This window comes from Oreochromis niloticus, linkage group LG1 (assembly GCF_001858045.2).
Source record: "Oreochromis niloticus isolate F11D_XX linkage group LG1, O_niloticus_UMD_NMBU, whole genome shotgun sequence".
Classification (NCBI taxonomy): Eukaryota; Metazoa; Chordata; class Actinopteri; order Cichliformes; family Cichlidae; genus Oreochromis; species Oreochromis niloticus.
The window spans coordinates 17790225-17807173 of record NC_031965.2 but is presented as its reverse complement, the minus strand read 5'-3'; the positions used below and the strand labels follow the sequence as shown (position 1 = coordinate 17807173).

Below are 16949 nucleotides of genomic sequence, written 5' to 3'. Positions count from 1 at the left end.
AATGAATCAATATTACACTGCTGCACACACAAAGCAAAGGCAAGCATAAAACAAAGATGCCCTTACCTGCAAAGTCTTTTACATTCACATCAGCTCCCTCGCTGATGAGCTCCTTGATGCGGCGTACCTCTCCACGGATTGCTGCTCTGTGCAGTCGAGTCTCTCCTCTCTCATTCCGTTTATTCACTTTGTCTTTGGTTTTAGATGCAGAGTTTGGCGTTCCCTTCTGACCCATACTGGACTGTGACTGATGCTTTGGTGTTGTATCTGTAGGTAAGACATGCATATTTCACTTCAGCGCTGCAACAGTCAGTCACACGCTTTTGGGAGAATTTACTCTAATTGTTTTTGTTTTGTTTACTACTTCTACTATGAACAACAAGGTGCTAAAACTGCTTACAGCCAGAAGGGGGCAATCAAACTCTAGCAATAAACAGCACAATTGCAGAACCTACTTTACTTGAGCTTATTTCATCACATTTACAAGATTAAACCCAATCCTTAATCACATTTACATTATTGAGTTTGTACAGCTATTGTCCCAAATGATATTTGAAACACACTCGCTTAATCTACGTCCATGCCCACAGGCAGGCAAAGAAGAAATTAACATACAAATAAAAGCAGTTATAAGGTAGGATCAAACTAATTCAGTCTCAAATGTCAACTATAAGGGGGGAAAGTACAAACTTGTAACAATAGTTATATTTCACAAGTCTGACAAACTTCCAGCTAAATTACTGTCGATCAAAAATAAAGTACAATTTTTGCAAAAATGGGAAGGTAGTAAATTTATAATAAGAAGAATAATCATCTAACACCAGAAAGGATAACTAAACACTTTCTCTGTTGTCATTTAGCCCAAATAGTGAGATTACGCCATCAGCTCCAGACGCAGTACAAACAGAAAAGCTGGTTTCATTTCCTTATGTACGGAATTTTATAAAAATAACTCCACTACTGTGGCGGCACGAATATGCAAGCATTAAAGCAGCTAAAACAAAACACCTATCACTGACACTGACATCAGAGGTTTAGATTCCAGCTAAAATGTGAAATAATTTTAACATAGCGGTTCTGTCTAGAGGGACAGTATGACTGAGATGTGGTTTAAAAAAAAAAAAAAAAAAAAAAGGTAAAGAAAAGAAAGGCACACTGGCAACACGCTCAAACCAGAAAATGCACAAAAACAATCAGCCCCAGCCTACAGCCCACCTTCACTGGTCTGCCATGCATGCAGTCTACATATAAAGCTCCCTCCGATCCTTTTTTTCATTGTAGGCTGTCTGTCCACAGAAGACGTGGCCTAAATGATAAACACGCACCTGGACTGTTGACGGACTCCTCAGCTGTCATTTGCATGAGCAAGGCCACCTGCTGCCGCTCGGAGAGGGGGTACCCGGCCCGGATCCCTGGCATCCCCATTCCAAACGGCAAGCTTGCCTTCCGGGTGTTGGTGGGCTCTTTTTTAATGCGTTTCCGCTCTGGACCTGGTTTCTCTGTAACAAGAGAGGAGAGGAGCAAGATTAATATTGCTGCATGTGCAAAAAGCTGCATGTTCATTCATACACAGACACACACAAATCTAATCTACTGATCCACGTGGACAGGGAGAGTAATGGGAGCGTTATTAGTGCTACAACTGTAGAAGACATTAACTGTTATGAATTGGCAATTTTTAAAAGAACAGCAGCACTAACACCACTTTCAAATGTTTCTAAAAGACAGATTATTAGAGTTCATAAATCAATAAATAACTAGTAAACATTCACTATAACACATCTCCAAAGGTGTTTTATGAGTTTCCAGATAAAGTATAGAATACTGTAGATACTGTAGATAGAGCACCGAGTCCAAACAGCTTCTTTACTGTTGGCACCAATCAAGTAAGTGTCATGTATATGTGAGAACAGCTGCTTTCATATATGAAATCCAGACAATGTCAACATAATCTGACTGAGGGAATCAGATCTGGGCATTATCTGAAGTTGTCCTTTGTGACATGGTCAAAATGGAAATACCCTGCTTAGTTTTGGCAAGGACTGGCACCTGTGTACAGAAAGCAGGAGGCGGCACACATGACGCCCACACACTCCCATTGAATTCATTCATTAAAAAAAACAAAAAAACCTGATCTATTCTCACAAGCACTAGACTGGTCAAGACTGGCTGCCAGGTAATTCTGAGGAAAGTTCAGGGCTGCACTGCTACGTGTGAACAGAGATTTACAGAGAGATAGAAAGTACTTTATTCTTCCCACAGGGAGGCATTTCTATATACTAGGGGCAATCTTTCAGTCACCAAATGAGCAACAACAACAACAACAACAACAAAGAAAGCACTTCACAAGCAGTGCTCTTAATCTGCTTGCTTTGTCAAACCAAAAGACAAAACCAAAAAGTATCCATGTTATCAATAATCAATGGGTTTCTCCCTATTTATTTCACACATTTTATCCTCTTTTTGAATTTCCATAGCAAACCCTTTGCTACTTTCCATGCCTACTACCTAAACAGGCCTCTGTGAAACAAAAACAAAAAGAAAATAAAGACTTGCTCGCTTACTGCATTCTGTATATGCAGCTGTATGTGTGAGAGGTTTATTGGCACCAGTGGGCGACTTTTGTGTTATTACCCAGCTGCCCTTAAAGAAGGGAGGGGCCAACAGGCAGTGTGTTTATGTCTGTCTGTCTCCAAGCCAATCAGCCAGAATGGAGGAAAAAAGGAAAGAGGGTGTGACTTGGCACAACCATAGTTATTACGAAATAGCTGGTGTACATTTCAATTCAACATGGCCTTGCCAAGGTCACCACATGCCTGCCTGCCTGCCAGGATTACTGGAGACACAGTGCTACTGGACAAAAGCAGCTGCTCCACAAAGACACACCCAGCAATTATTTTCAGTGGCAACATACCATCTGATGACCCATACAGAGGGTAAAGCTACACATGACTGCAGCACTTCATTACCGAGGGGGATCAAACCTCACAGTTATAATGCAAGCAACAATACAGGCCTCTGGTCACAGGGAGGAAGGAGCAAATTCAGACGTGCATGTACAAAGACGCTGTGGACCAGTAGATGTGTCTGAGTCCGATTTCTGAGCAACTTCTCTCACTCTCAGACTGGAAGCACTGCAGGCCACAAACACAAGTAAATAAGGCAAGAAGGAAGCATGGCAGCGCAGCCTTCCGGTGTCTAAAGACTTTCCAGGAAAATATTTTTCCACTCGCAAGTACAGGGCTGATGAACTTTCACTAACATCTGCGAATACTTAAAGCTAATGTACCCTCCACCCCTCTTTGATACAGTCTCACGTCCCCCAAAGCATTTGCCATTTAGACACATTCCTTCTGCTAAGCCTTTAACAGCAGGGACCACAGAAACAGCCCAAACATGTTTTTTTCAGCAGCAGAACAGAGAAAGAGCTAAGCTAGCTTTTCCAAGCTATGTTTATAAGACTGAGACGCAGGAAGGCAGTTATTACCCAGCTGCACTTAAAGAGAACTGCTGCTAAACATACAAGACCAAAGTCTCTAATACAAGCTTCATCACCAGCGGCAGAAAACTGGCCTTCTGCGTTACAGATCAGACTCTAGGTGACCACTCTAAATAGAAAAGAAGCACTTTCTATAAATCTGTGCTGCATAATTATAATCAAATACAGCAGTTGCAGGAGGTATGATCACCATGTTAAATGTAAAACTATAAAAGAAACACCAGCTAAGCAACAATAATTATATTGTGAGAAATATGAGCATAATAAATATTCTCCTTCAGTTCATGAAGGAAGGGATGTGACTTTGCTTTCACTACATTTTTGTCTGGTTAATCATCGTGGGAATTTTAAGGAAAGATATGGATCAAAATGTTTGAAGAAAAAAAAGCTTGGTAAAATGCAACTGTGTTAAATTATCACCACACAAATCAAATTAACATGTCACACGTGGATTACTGAATTAAAGAAATTAAACACAGTATGTCTGTCTGCTGGATGTCTATTTAGGCAAAACTGCAGGGCTTTTATGTGGCTTAGTAAAATGATATTACTCAGCTTAAAGACAGGGTTGAAACCTTACTCTCCTTACTGCCTGAAACTTGACTAACAAGATAAGGGAGGAGGAGACTAAAAAAGGAAGGAAAGCTGGGTAGGGACTATCACCCTATGACTGGCCTGCCTACCTGAGCCAGGAGGGAGGGAACCACATCAAACACAAATGTCGGGATGTAATGGGGGCAGATTCTGATACGGTAGGCAGACAATGTGACAGTGTGAGCTAACGCCAAAACAAAGAGACTGTCTGCTTCACTTAGCCAACAGACACCATGACAAGAAGAACCGCTCCAACCAGCCTGACCAGGTCTGACCGTAACACGGGAGCATGGAGCAATGTTCTGTTTAAGGACCCAAAACGTCGCATAAACAGGAAGCTAAGGGAGAAGAGGCAGGAAGTGGCCAACAGGATGTTTTCTCAATGATTCGCACTGAGCAAGAGAAAGTCAGAAATGTATAGAAAGAACATCATGAGGTGCAGGATGCTCTGTTTGTCTGTTAATCAGATGCAGTCAGTGAGTGCACCTTCTGTCTTTTGTTTTTACTCATAAACATTGTGATTCTGGGAAGATAATCTATGTGTTATAACCAGTTTGAACAGAGTAAGGTGAGCTGAAATTACAAAGACACAAACAGAACAGCTGACTTAGATAATGCCAACCAGCCAGTGACATTTCTGCGTCCATTAAGTCTGCCCCTTTTTACATCCCCAAAATACTTTTCACTGTGGAATACATAACGTATCTATAGTGTTTAACATAAAAGTAAATCTAATTTATTCTGAATGTTAATATACATTAATCAAACCAACACATAATGGTTCTACTTTCTAACAAAGCTGCATTTATACATTCAGTTTTAACTCATATAAAAATGCTCCAGCAGTCAAAATGGATCACTTTGTTTTCTAGAGTGTTTTTCTACTACTGACTCTGAATGATGTCAAACCATTGGTTGTTAATCTCTTGCAACTAGGTGGAGGGGGAAGACAAAAAAATAAAATAAAATAAAATAAAATTGGTAGTTGCTCTTTTTTGCATCTGCCAGTAGCTGCGACTACTAATATCCCTTTTTCATTAGTACCTACTTGGCTTGACGTGACACAACTCAAGTCGTATAACTGATGCGCGTGGGGTAATTATAGCAACTCAGCCAAAAGTTGTCATTCTTATGTGACACAACACAACACAACACTGTAAGGCGTCGAGGTGATGATATACCTGCCGCTCTGCCTACAGCTTTTTTTTCCCCCCAGACTCGGAGACCATGGTGTTGGGTTTAGTGCTGCCATTTCCCTCGTTGGGTTTAAAAAAAAAAAAATGCAGTTTTAATCTTTTGGAAGGAGTCGCTCTCATGTCATATTTTCAGCTCAACTCAGATTGCCTGGAACCCAGACTTACTGCCTGGTACCAGACACTACCACCTAATGGAGCCAAGCCCAGCAGAGTAGGTACTAGTTGAAAAGGGCTATAACTCGTTGCCCAGACACAACTGCGTCAAGCACTTGTGTAGGTTACATCGTGGACTCTACAGAGGTTTACAGCAGAAGAAGATATTAAACATCAGAAGACAAATTGTGTTCCAGTTAAAAGAGCCGCAGCAGGAAGAAATTTGGTGTTTTCCTGCCTACCCATTACCCCCCCATTTTTGGTAGTGATGGCTGCGCACACAAAAGTCAAAACAAAACTGAAGACCCTTGTTGTTCTTAAAATTCTGAACAGGATTCATTTATTTAAACAACTATTTCTACTGTTGACTTGAGGAGTCATGCAAATCCCCAACTATCAGCTGAAATCACAGTGAGAATGACAGCATTGTGTCACCCGACTCATCCACCCAGGCTGCATTGTCACCAAAACCGGAATTTTTCAGCCGTTCCCAGTAACACTAGGACAACTTCAGACAACATCTTAACCCAACTAGTATGGCACAGTGCAGAGTTCAAATGTGAAGAGTTTACTTAGGTGGCATATATGCTATCACGGGCCAGAATAATTACCCTCTTTCAGACACGCACAGGCAGATGATGCAGTTATCGTATTTGCAATCCACGAGAGACATGTGTGCGGACCAACTGAAAGGCGTAGGTGTAGCTGCAGCATTGTGCCCCAAAAACACACTGACAGACCCTGTGTTTAGTGGGTGTATCCACAAGAGCTCCACCCCCAAATGATGTCATATTTCGAATTGTTTGGAATAGAAGGTCTGTGTGTTTACACAACGTTGAAAATGCCTGCAGTGAAAAGACACTCAACAGCAGCTGAGCCGTGAGGAAAGTTCATGTAAAACTGGTCTAACTGACAGAATGCCATCACACAGTATATCGGGCAACTGTGGTTCAGGGGGTTGGGAAGCTCATCTTGTAACCGGAAGGTTGCCGGTTCGATCCCCAGCTCTGTCTGTCTTGTCTATCGTTGTGTCCTTGGGCAAGACACTTCACCTACCGCCTACTGGTGATGGCCAGAGGGGCCGATGGTGCGATATGGCAGCCTCGCTTTTGTCAGTCTGCCCCAGGGCAGCTGTGGCTACAACTGTAGTTTGCCTCCACCAGTGTGTGAATGTGAGAGTGAATGAACAGTGGAATTGTAAAGCGCTTTGAGGGTCTCGAAAAGCGCTATATATATGCAATCCATTATTATTATTATTATCAAATGATATTAGCCAGGTAATGGTAATGGTCAATACTGATAATTTAAAAAGCAAAGAAGAGATGGGATACACATAAAAAAATAAACAAAGAAAAAAAAAAAGACCCATACTGGGTGATATCATTTTGAATGGAATATAATAGCAGGATATACTGTACGAATTTTAAAAAACGTATTAATCGTGCTCTCTAAACAGCTATAGTTATCCGTCACCAGTGTGCAAGCCACAAAGGAAATGAGCATTGGAAGAGAGGCACAGATTAGAAGGGTGGGGGGCTGTGATGTGTCCGAGGTGTAAAAGTTTGCAGAGATGTTAAAAACAGTCCCAGCAGGGTCAATTGAAAGCCCACAGACTACAAAACACACATATGCAAAAATGCCAATTTTCATGCAGGTGGAAGTCCAGGTTAACAACACACATTTTACTGCCCCCATATACTACCTGGTTAGCTACCGCTAACAAAAATAGGTCTGTCACTATGACCCAATGCAACCTAATAAACTTCTCACGTGACTGGAAAGTGTGCAATGCCAGGAGCCAGCTAATCTTCAAAGCTTGCAGTTTGTAAATCTTAGAAACTAACACAATATAGCTCAGATCAGAGACAAAGAAAGGCAAGGCGCTGAAAGACAACATGAAGCTATTAGTATACTAAAAGAATTTCCAGCTATCGTTCCCGTCTTTAGATTTCGCACCTCGTCTGATTGAGGTAGGGTGAAGCTTATCTCAAGATAAAGAAAAAAAACTAATGGATAAATAAAATGAATTCAGCAGAAGAGATTAAAATATTAATACACAACAAGCAAACATTTGTGAAGAAGAACATTAAATAATCTTGCAACTTAAATGGATGTGAAGAACACACATACACAAATGGTCCAGAGATTTAAGACATATTACAGCCTCTCAAACGTTTTAATTTATTTATAATTTGCTTAAGTTAAGCAGTAATCACATACAACATTATGTGTTTACAAAATACTTGTCCAATCTTGCTAAACACATCCTCATGCCCTAACAGTCATCTGTTGCATACTTGTAGTGTTCCTCTTGTGTGTGGAGAGGAAAGGTTTTTTCCCCAAGTGTAAACACTGAACATGAACCAATTTAGCAACTCACCCAGTGCTGATGAAGACTGTTACCAAAGCCTCTAAGCTGAACCATTATCAACAAACTAAATCCTGAACCTTAAAGCCCAAAGTCAAACAAGCATGAGGACTAGTCCTTCTCTCCCTAATTAAAAGAAAACAGCTGGAGCCTTACCAAACCCAGGCCTGGTCAGGCTTGTATGTTGCCCAAATCCCCACTTAATTGGATCATGATTTTGTGTGGTCTTCCTCTCCTTTTAGACTATGATTGTAGGTACAAACTCCTTGATTCTCAAACACCCAGCTAATTCAAAGTTGGGAGCACTTTCATTTCACATAGGTCAAGCCCTGTTCACACAGCACTGCTAACTACTCTCCGTCCTCTTTGATTTCCGCACTGAGTGCTCAAGTAGAGTAGAAAAGCGCTATATAAGAACCAGTTGAGTCTATTCAAAGTCACAAGGTGATCGAGATGCAAAAACATGAGCGTAAACACACAGCAATACAGCCTTACCTGAGTCAGAATCTTTCTGGTCTCCATTTGCTCCAGCAGTGAAGGGCAGCTTCCTTTTAGAGGCCTTTTCTTTCATCTCTTTGACCCCATCATTGCGATCCAATTTGGGAGTCTTGTTTGATAACACCTTATCCTGTGAAAGCAACAAAACACTGGGGTGAGCAAGTGTCTTCATCAGAGCAGTGCACTTTATTTGTCTACTTTACTTTAAAGTCCTAGAAGCAATTCCTGACTCAGCTGCCACCTTGAAAACACCCCCAGGCACATTTTGAAGCATTAATTAAATTAACTTTAATTTCAATGGTCACCAGGAAATAACATCTGATAAAAGACTGCACAAGTTTGCTGACTGCAAACTGAGTTTATAAAAAGCTTTTTCCCCCTGGAGGTTATACATCTACCACCATCTTTTTAAGTCGCCATGTCCCGCTTTCATAACTTCTCTGGCTATACCTTCCTACTGAATTCACTGGCCTGACTCTTCTAGCTATTAAGGGCTTCTCAAAGCAAAATTTTTTCCAGAGTTTCTTCCTAGATTCCTGGCCACAGTAAAAGAGCCAGGCACAGGGAGAGGAGGCTAAGCTGACGCCGGCTTGGCTCTGTGGTCTACAGCTGCTGGAAACAATCACAAGCCCCTGTGTATCTGCTATCAACAGATGTAAATACTTATGTGTTTGCCCAGCTTAACTTAACGGTTGTTCTGTGTTTGGGTGCTCATGCAAACTAATTTATCCAGAATAGCTTTTTTTTTTTTTTATAACCACAGACCACAAACAGTGGAAGATGTCTACAAGTTGTTTATGATGTCATCTTCATAATAGTTTCTTGTGTGGTAGCAGTAAATAATTATTCATTATTAAAGCTACTTTAGGTTGGTCCCTTTCTTAAGCAGTCGCCACAGCTGATGAATGTGTGATTTGGCACAGATTTTACGCCGGGTGCCCTTCCTAATGCAGCAGTCTCATTTATCCAGGCTTGGGAATGGAACTGAAGCTGGGTTTGTATCTCTTACAACGAGCTACTAACAATTATTCATTATTAATTTATATACATTTTTTACCAGACTAAAATACACAGAATTCAACACAGAATTATTTTAAAAGAGGAAAGCAGTAGCTTGTCACTGAGCAAATATATAAAGTCAAAGCTATACAAAGCCATACATTGCATTCCTAATTGCAATACATTAGGAATCAATTTAAAGTGGACATTTAGAGATATTTGTAGATAATGTGAATATTTGACAGAAACACAATATTAAAAGACAAGTGTTTTATCTGTGTAACAAAAAAGTTTTTAACGTGTCCCCCAGTAATGGCCCTATTATGCTTGATATTTTGCGTGCTGATTTTGACATCACATCGTGTGTTGCGTGACACTTTGTAGTGCTTTGGCCATTCGTGCACCTCAAGATCTTTGTAACCTGGCACGTTGTGCCGTGGCTGCCGCACCTGGGTTGAAGACACGAGTGTACGATTGTGTTGGTTTTTACCGCCATTTTAATGATATTCCAGTACAGAAGCTCAGAGAAGTGCAGATATACAGAGGGTGTTGGAACAGTTTGAAAACTTAAGTTTATGCAAAAAACTTTGCAAAACAACAACCGACAAAGTCTTTGCTTCCGTGTTTTGACTACTTCTTCTGTGGCGTTATTGTCTGAGTGGTGACACTTATCGCTCAGGAGAATACTGCAGTGGTTTCCTGCGCCTTAACGGTGGGTATAAATGCAAGTGACTGTGAGACAAGATTGGGGCAGTGATCATTGCGACCACTGTGATGGGTTTATCGGGGATTTAAGCCATGACTCGTGTATTTAGGTTTCTACATTTAATGTACTACATGCTTATGCTAAGGAGGTAGAGGAGGTCAGCTGCTGATTGGAAGGTTGGTGGTTCGATCCCTGGCTCCCCCAGTTTGCATGCCAAATATCCTTGGGCAAGATACTAACCCCGACTTGCTCTCCGATGCATCCATCAGAGTATGAATGCGTATGAATGACAGTAATGCACTGACAGTATAGATAACAGTGCTTGTGTGAATGGGTGTGTATGGGTGAATGCAGCGTGTTGTATAGAGCGCTTTGAGTACTCCAGGAGAGTAGAAAAGTGCTATATAAGAATCAGTCCATAAACAACAACAAAAATAAAACGAAACAAAAGAGAGCTGATACTGTTTATATGCTAAAAATGGGACATTTTAGCCCATTGCTATATGGTTGCTAGGCAATGTTATGGCATCAAAATACATTATACTTCAACTTTTGTGGATAAAAATTATATGTTACTGTTGTGGCATTAAAAGGATACCATGCTTTTAAAGGTGTATTATTTTATTTTTTTTTTAAGAATAAATGATATTACCTAAAAAGAGTTAAGTGTTTTTCATAATTACATTATTTGTCATGTAAGGTTCTGGTCGGTATCGTGAAAGTCTAAATGTACTCTCTTGCAATACAGTAGTCAATACTGGAATTTCAGTAATGACTCCTTGTATGATTCAGACGACACCATCTGTGATTAAGGATTCAAAAACAAAAAACAAACACAGGATTCAGCACAGACTGAAAAAAAAAAAAAAAAAAAAAAAAAATCAGTCCACTATAGCTCCCTATAACTGTACAAATGCTCAAGCAGAACTTCTACATGAAGGATATAATCATATGACGACTCTCTGTTAACTACACAGGTTTAAGGACTCATAATGTAAGATGCAAGACAGAGGTGACATAATGTACAAACAGACGCTTTCATTCACCTAATTTCTCTGTCCTATCTTCTGTACCCTGCTCATCTATCTCTATCCTCAGGGCAGGTTTTCTATTATGTGTCAACTCTTTGAACTCCTCCCCCTGCCCTGCCCCAGTCATAAGACCATGATGTCATGGTACAGTAGAGACAAACAGTGTCAGCTACAATGAGCTGATCTTTCTGTCTGCCCGTCTGCATCTCCGCTCACTCCCACAAAGAGAGAACACACCATTTGAGCGAAATTATGATGCACACGTCTGAAGCTACAGTACATCTTAAGCATGGAAAACAGTATGTGAATGATTTCTTAAAGCAAACAAACAAACAAACAAAAGAACCATCACATAGCTCTGGTTAACTGGACTGGGGAAAAATGGTCAATTCACCAACTCAACTCTCTAAAGTTCAACTGGGTTGTTTTTGGAGAATTAAGTGTAAGCAAAGCTTTGACAACTCAAGACTTTCCTCTGATCTGCCTTCACACGACACCCTGTTTGGTGGTCTCCTAGCAATGCGTGCTCTTTTTGTCTCACTCAGTTTTCCACCCACCCCTGTTCGCTTCTTTCCCTCCCTCCCTCCATACCAGAGTCTGATGCAATCCTTTGCAGAGGGTTGTAAATCCATGCCTGCATAAGCTGTACCTCTCCTTTCTACACCTCTCAGAGCTGCTGCTGGTAGCTGAACAGTTAGTACACACCATGACATCATCAAGCTGCGCCCAAAACTTTGTTCCAACACAAACAGTGTCGACAGTATCTGTGTCAAATTCAAGGTAGTGAATACGTCATAACTGAGCAATAAGGTGACACCATTCAAAAGCACTTCAGACATGTGACTTAGGGCTTTTTAAGAAAACAAACACTGAACCCAAGTCTATTATGCAACAGTCCATTATTTAATTAAGCATTTATGCTGAAGTCAGATGCAGAAGTTAACCAACATCAACAAGGAAGAAAAAAGTCAGGGAGGGGCAATCACAACCTATCATGAGTTACTGACTAGTACATGCTGGTGCCCAAGCTACAGTATGGTTTGGTCTGTGATTTTAGTCTGTTGTTTGGTTGCCAAACCAAGTAACATGAGTGTAAAGTTTTGTGGCTATAAATTAGATGTTACCGTTATGAAATTAAAAATAATGGGATACTTTTATTAGGTGTTACAGCTACATATATGCTAAAAAGGGTTGTTTTAGTGTTGGTAAGTGGTTACTAGGTAGCATGTTAATGTCATAATATGCAATATAGAAATAACCACTGGCAGGGACCTGAGATAAACTTTTTTCAACTTCCAGGCAAGTCAAGCAACTACTAATGAGAGTGAAACAAACTGGTGTTTAACATATGACCTGGTAGTAAAAACATATAGGGTTACCAAGGCAGCTAAGCACCGATTTCAAAGTTTTAAAGCGATGCACAATGAGAGAATAGTGTGGATGCAGATTAGCGTGCATCTGTGTTGCAGGTTTGGTTGGTGAACTCCTGATTGTGCAAAAGACAGACAGAGATTTGATGCCTTATAGTAAGCTTCCTACGCCTGTTATATAGTACTGCTTAAACATTTTAGGCAGTAAGATAAAGTGAGTTTGAGAAAGAAATTTTTTTTTATTTTATTTTTGTATTTTAAAAGGTACCCGTCAGGGAGGTTTTTCTTGAAAAACCTGCAACTGTTCCTCAGTGGATCTAGGACATCCAAGGGTTTGGACATCCCATTTATGTCATCCCAGACTGACTTTAGTGTTCTAACAAGCTCAAGATGTAAAACACTGCACTGATGGGAAAAGCCCAACCTAAAGAGCATCACCTTATTAACATACATTATAATGTATGCACAGAAAGGTTAGAGAGAAGTCTGAAGTCCAGAACTGCATCACTAGCCGTATGCACACATGAACTTTTCAAATGTAAAAAAAATCTGCTTCATTTACATTTTCTCTTTGATTTAACTTTTGCACATACCAGTACTTATATATTCATGTGATTTGAACATACCTATTTTGATAGCGCATGTTGTCAGAGGGGGGAAAATGCATAACTATGCACAGGTTTCACTTGTGCCCCATTTCCATGTCATGAAGTCAAATGATATTTGCAAAAAACAGAATAAAAACCAATCTGATATCTTACATTCTTCTACAGTACCCTGGCTTTGGGTATCTGCTGATACGTAGTCGCGATCCAGTGAGTGTGTTGAATTATTACACTGTATTTTTATCCTTGGGAAACAACTGGGGATCTTTACGTGTAAGGCAACATCAGTCTTGACTCAACGCTATCTTTTCTGACTTAGTAAAATTAAATGCAACAAATAAATACGTCCACAACTATAAATTAGCTGAATTGGCTGTTATTAGTGGAATAACAAACAACAACAGTAAAACAGCAAAGAGATAAATCAAATGAAAAATAAAAATGTATTTGGGTCGTTCTTTTAATTTTTTTGCACTAATCTCATTAGGTTGCTGCATAATGCTCTTACAGCTGCACTAGTTGCTCGTCTTCCTGCACATACATGCGCTTACCATGAAGCTGACAGGATACGGCTTAAATGAAGCAACTTTTATGATGTCTCTTTGATTGAACTAAAGACAAGTTTTTAGCCGCGTCAACTCACTTGACCCGTTTGTGGTTAACTAAAAACTTTTGCAAACATTTATAAAAAAAAAAAACAACTACTGGTGTAGCAAGTGTAAAATACTTCTAAACCATATTGCTTTGCTTTTAAATTCATTCTGGCCAGCAACCAACACGCTACACACGCTGAGGTGTGGCAAAGCAAAGCCTGAACAAGAGAGAACTGAACTGAACAGACCGGCCCACTGTCACCAAAACCCAATCTGGAATATGGGAACAGCAAACCTCTAAAAACATACATCACTATTTATATTTCCATGGAATGAGCTGGGACAGAGCTTACAATACAATCAAATGTGCAAAGAAGAATCTTACTCTTATTAATTATTTCATTTACACTCTAAATTCTACTCATTACTTTGGTTGGTAAACTAAAAGTAAATACCTATAAACTGCAGAGTGATGCAACACATACATTGCTCTACTCCACAGTACATTTGAGATGAGCTCTGTAAGCTGACAAGTCAGAACTTGCCTCCAGCTGGTCCACAGAACCAATGCAAAGCATGGTGTGACTGGTAAACAACAACATTAGTTTGGGACAGAAAGCTTTTTGATGATGCGTAAGGAACTGTCAAGCTTACGGAGGTAAACTGGTAATTACTGAATAACTAAACTGATGTGAGCCTCTCAGGTTTACGACCAAAAGGTCAGAAAGTGCTGTTTAAAGGGAGTAAATGATTTCTGCTGAAGAGCACGTGTCTTGGTCATTCAGTTCAATGATGATCTAAACCCCAATCTAAAACTAATTTAGTCATTACTTTAACTCATGTTTCTTCACCAAGTGAAACAGGCTTTGTTGCTGTGCACTGTGTTTACTGTATGCCTTTCAATCTTACCTTTTTCCCACCTTGCTTTTCCACCATGTCGGTGTTGAGTGGGAAGTGGTCCAGCTGGGGGGTTTTAGAACCCCCACCTTTGGGCATCGTTCAGCTCTCCCCACGCCAAGCTTCATTCACGCTGCCATTGCATCGTCATCAACCGTCTGGAACAAAGAAAAACAAAATGGTGGGTGGATGGAGGGGAGGGGTAGTTTAGCACCTGACGTTTCATTGAAAACACATTTACACACTGCCAGACGATGCAGCCATTAGTGGTACATCAAGCACTCCACTTTCAACCATTACACCCCTGGCTCTGGAGGAAGAGCATTTAAAGAGGGAGGAGAGCTGCAGCTGTGGCAGGCAAAAGGCTTATCTGTTCACCACGCAGAACCCAAAGAGCAGTAAGAGCCGCCTGAATACTTAAAAAAAGTTGTTAGAAATCTCTGTTAAGTGTAAACCCAATCAAAGTACAATTACTTTTAACAGAGGCATGCTATTCATATCAGCTACATCTTAAGTGCTGACATTCTAGAATTTAGGAATGACAACAGGGCAGACTATGTCCAAGATATTGCATAACGCACATGTTGTGGGCCTTGGAACAGCTGAGGAATGTCTTTAGAAATTTAACCGGCACGTCTCAACAAAAACCCAAACAGCTACTTACCGCCAAAGCTAGCCAGTCCTTGTAATTGTGGGCTTTACCCTGTACTAATTTATGGCATCCTTGCCATAGTGACTAAGGAAGGTGATCCATTGTATTACAGCAACAACAACAAAAACAATCATCTCTGGTATAAGTGGTTTTTCTGTAAATTCACAATAAACCATGAGAGTTCTGTACAGTTTATTGTGCTCTGTGTTCTTAGTGTCTACTTTGCCTTACGTGCAAGTACACAACAGTATGTGCATTACTATCCACTGCCTTTCCTTCATGGCCTTCTGCTTCACAGGGCCATGAATTAATCATACATTCCTTTCCTCAATTCTCTCCTCTGTAATGTACTTTCTCTAAAGAGTGCGTCCAAATGTGATCATCCCTGTGACTGACTGAGTGAGTGAACAGATGAGGCCATGGCTGCATTATTTTTTCCCTCTACTTTGAGACACTGGCACTCCTATCTTCCCTGGCGCCACTTCCATCTCCACTCCACTTCCCTCCCCCCACCCTTCTTCCCTTCGCTCTGCAGTTATCCTATTCAAAGACTGCTATTTATATCCTTCCAGGCAAGTCAGTCAAGTCAAGACAGCCAGCCAGCCAACCAGATAGGCACACAACTGCAGTGGACGTACTGACCCTCTTTACCGCTGTATAGAAAAAGACATGAGAAACACAGCAAACCACAGGCTCCTTCCTCACTCGCACAGTTCATTGTTAGTCCCTCTTTGCTACTGGTAGGCACTTGCTGCAATCTCCCTCAACTCCCACCTTTCACCACACCAAACAAAGTGACAGGAAGGTCGACTGCTCTCAGAAATAAACAAACACTGCAGCCACGCACAGACACACACATTAAACTGGGTCAGCGAGGCTTCTAGAACAATAATCTGCACTATTTTGGGACTACTATGATAGATGATTATAGCAACTGAGCATTTCGCTGATATGTGAAACACAAGAAAATGCTGTTTGCAAGCTTGCAGTCACACAAAGGCACACATGGAGAGGAAACCCTGTTCAAAACCAAGGGGCATCATTTCCTGTGTAATTTCATGCCAATAACAAGACACCCAATATCTGCTGACAGTGTGTGTATGCGTTTCGCCGCTGAACAGTTGATTATTTTCATATGTCCATTTATGAGTGTACATACAAGATTTCTACAAAATGTCACTTTGGGATGTTTTACAACCAACACACAAACTTATTTTCTCCAAGAACAAATTGCAAATTCATTCAACATTACTAAAGAAAATGAGTGTTTGATTAACATTACACTATTTAGTTTAATTTCAGCCTTTATAAGATGATGTGTAATGGAAACCAAACATTACTAACTTGGCAACCACTGCAAAAACTACTCCCACTCAATTACTTGGTGGGTTTTATCTACATATTGAGAAATGTAAGTGATCATGAGCTTGCATATAGTGGGAGTGCGTTAAAGTGGTGCTGAATAGTAATCTAGGCCAGCGAACAAAACAACTTTCAGGTGTTTTGAGGTGTTAACGATTGAAAAGAAGTTTAAGCACTTGCTATCTTTAAGGTGCCAGAAACATTGGTGACCTATGGGTCCTGATCATTCCTTATGAGGAATGATCAGGATTTCTACATTGATTAGTCATAAAACGTGGCCTTCAAACCAGAGACAAATGCAATATGATAAAACACACTGAGAAATTCCACACAGTGCACTTTTGTGCCAATGACTTTGCCTAAACCTACTTGGTGTCAGGTGTTCCAATTAAGGAGATGAGATTGTAAGTGTGGCTTAAGAGGTGT

At 40.5% G+C, this 16949-nt stretch overlaps 1 protein-coding gene across 2 annotated transcripts in view; it reads right to left on the bottom strand.

Moving 5' to 3' along the window:
• Positions 1-16949, bottom strand: part of ankrd11 (ankyrin repeat domain 11) — a 106062-nt gene that overhangs the window by 14570 nt on the left and 74543 nt on the right. For both annotated transcript variants that reach the window (XM_013271685.3, XM_005466918.4), the window contains exons 3-6: positions 14522-14667; positions 8306-8438; positions 1326-1499; positions 67-267 (exon numbers count right to left, since the gene is read on the bottom strand). In XM_013271685.3, coding sequence (XP_013127139.1) covers positions 67-267; positions 1326-1499; positions 8306-8438; positions 14522-14608 — 595 coding nt within the window. In that variant the 5' untranslated portion in view covers positions 14609-14667. The remainder of the gene's footprint in view (positions 1-66; positions 268-1325; positions 1500-8305; positions 8439-14521; positions 14668-16949) is intronic.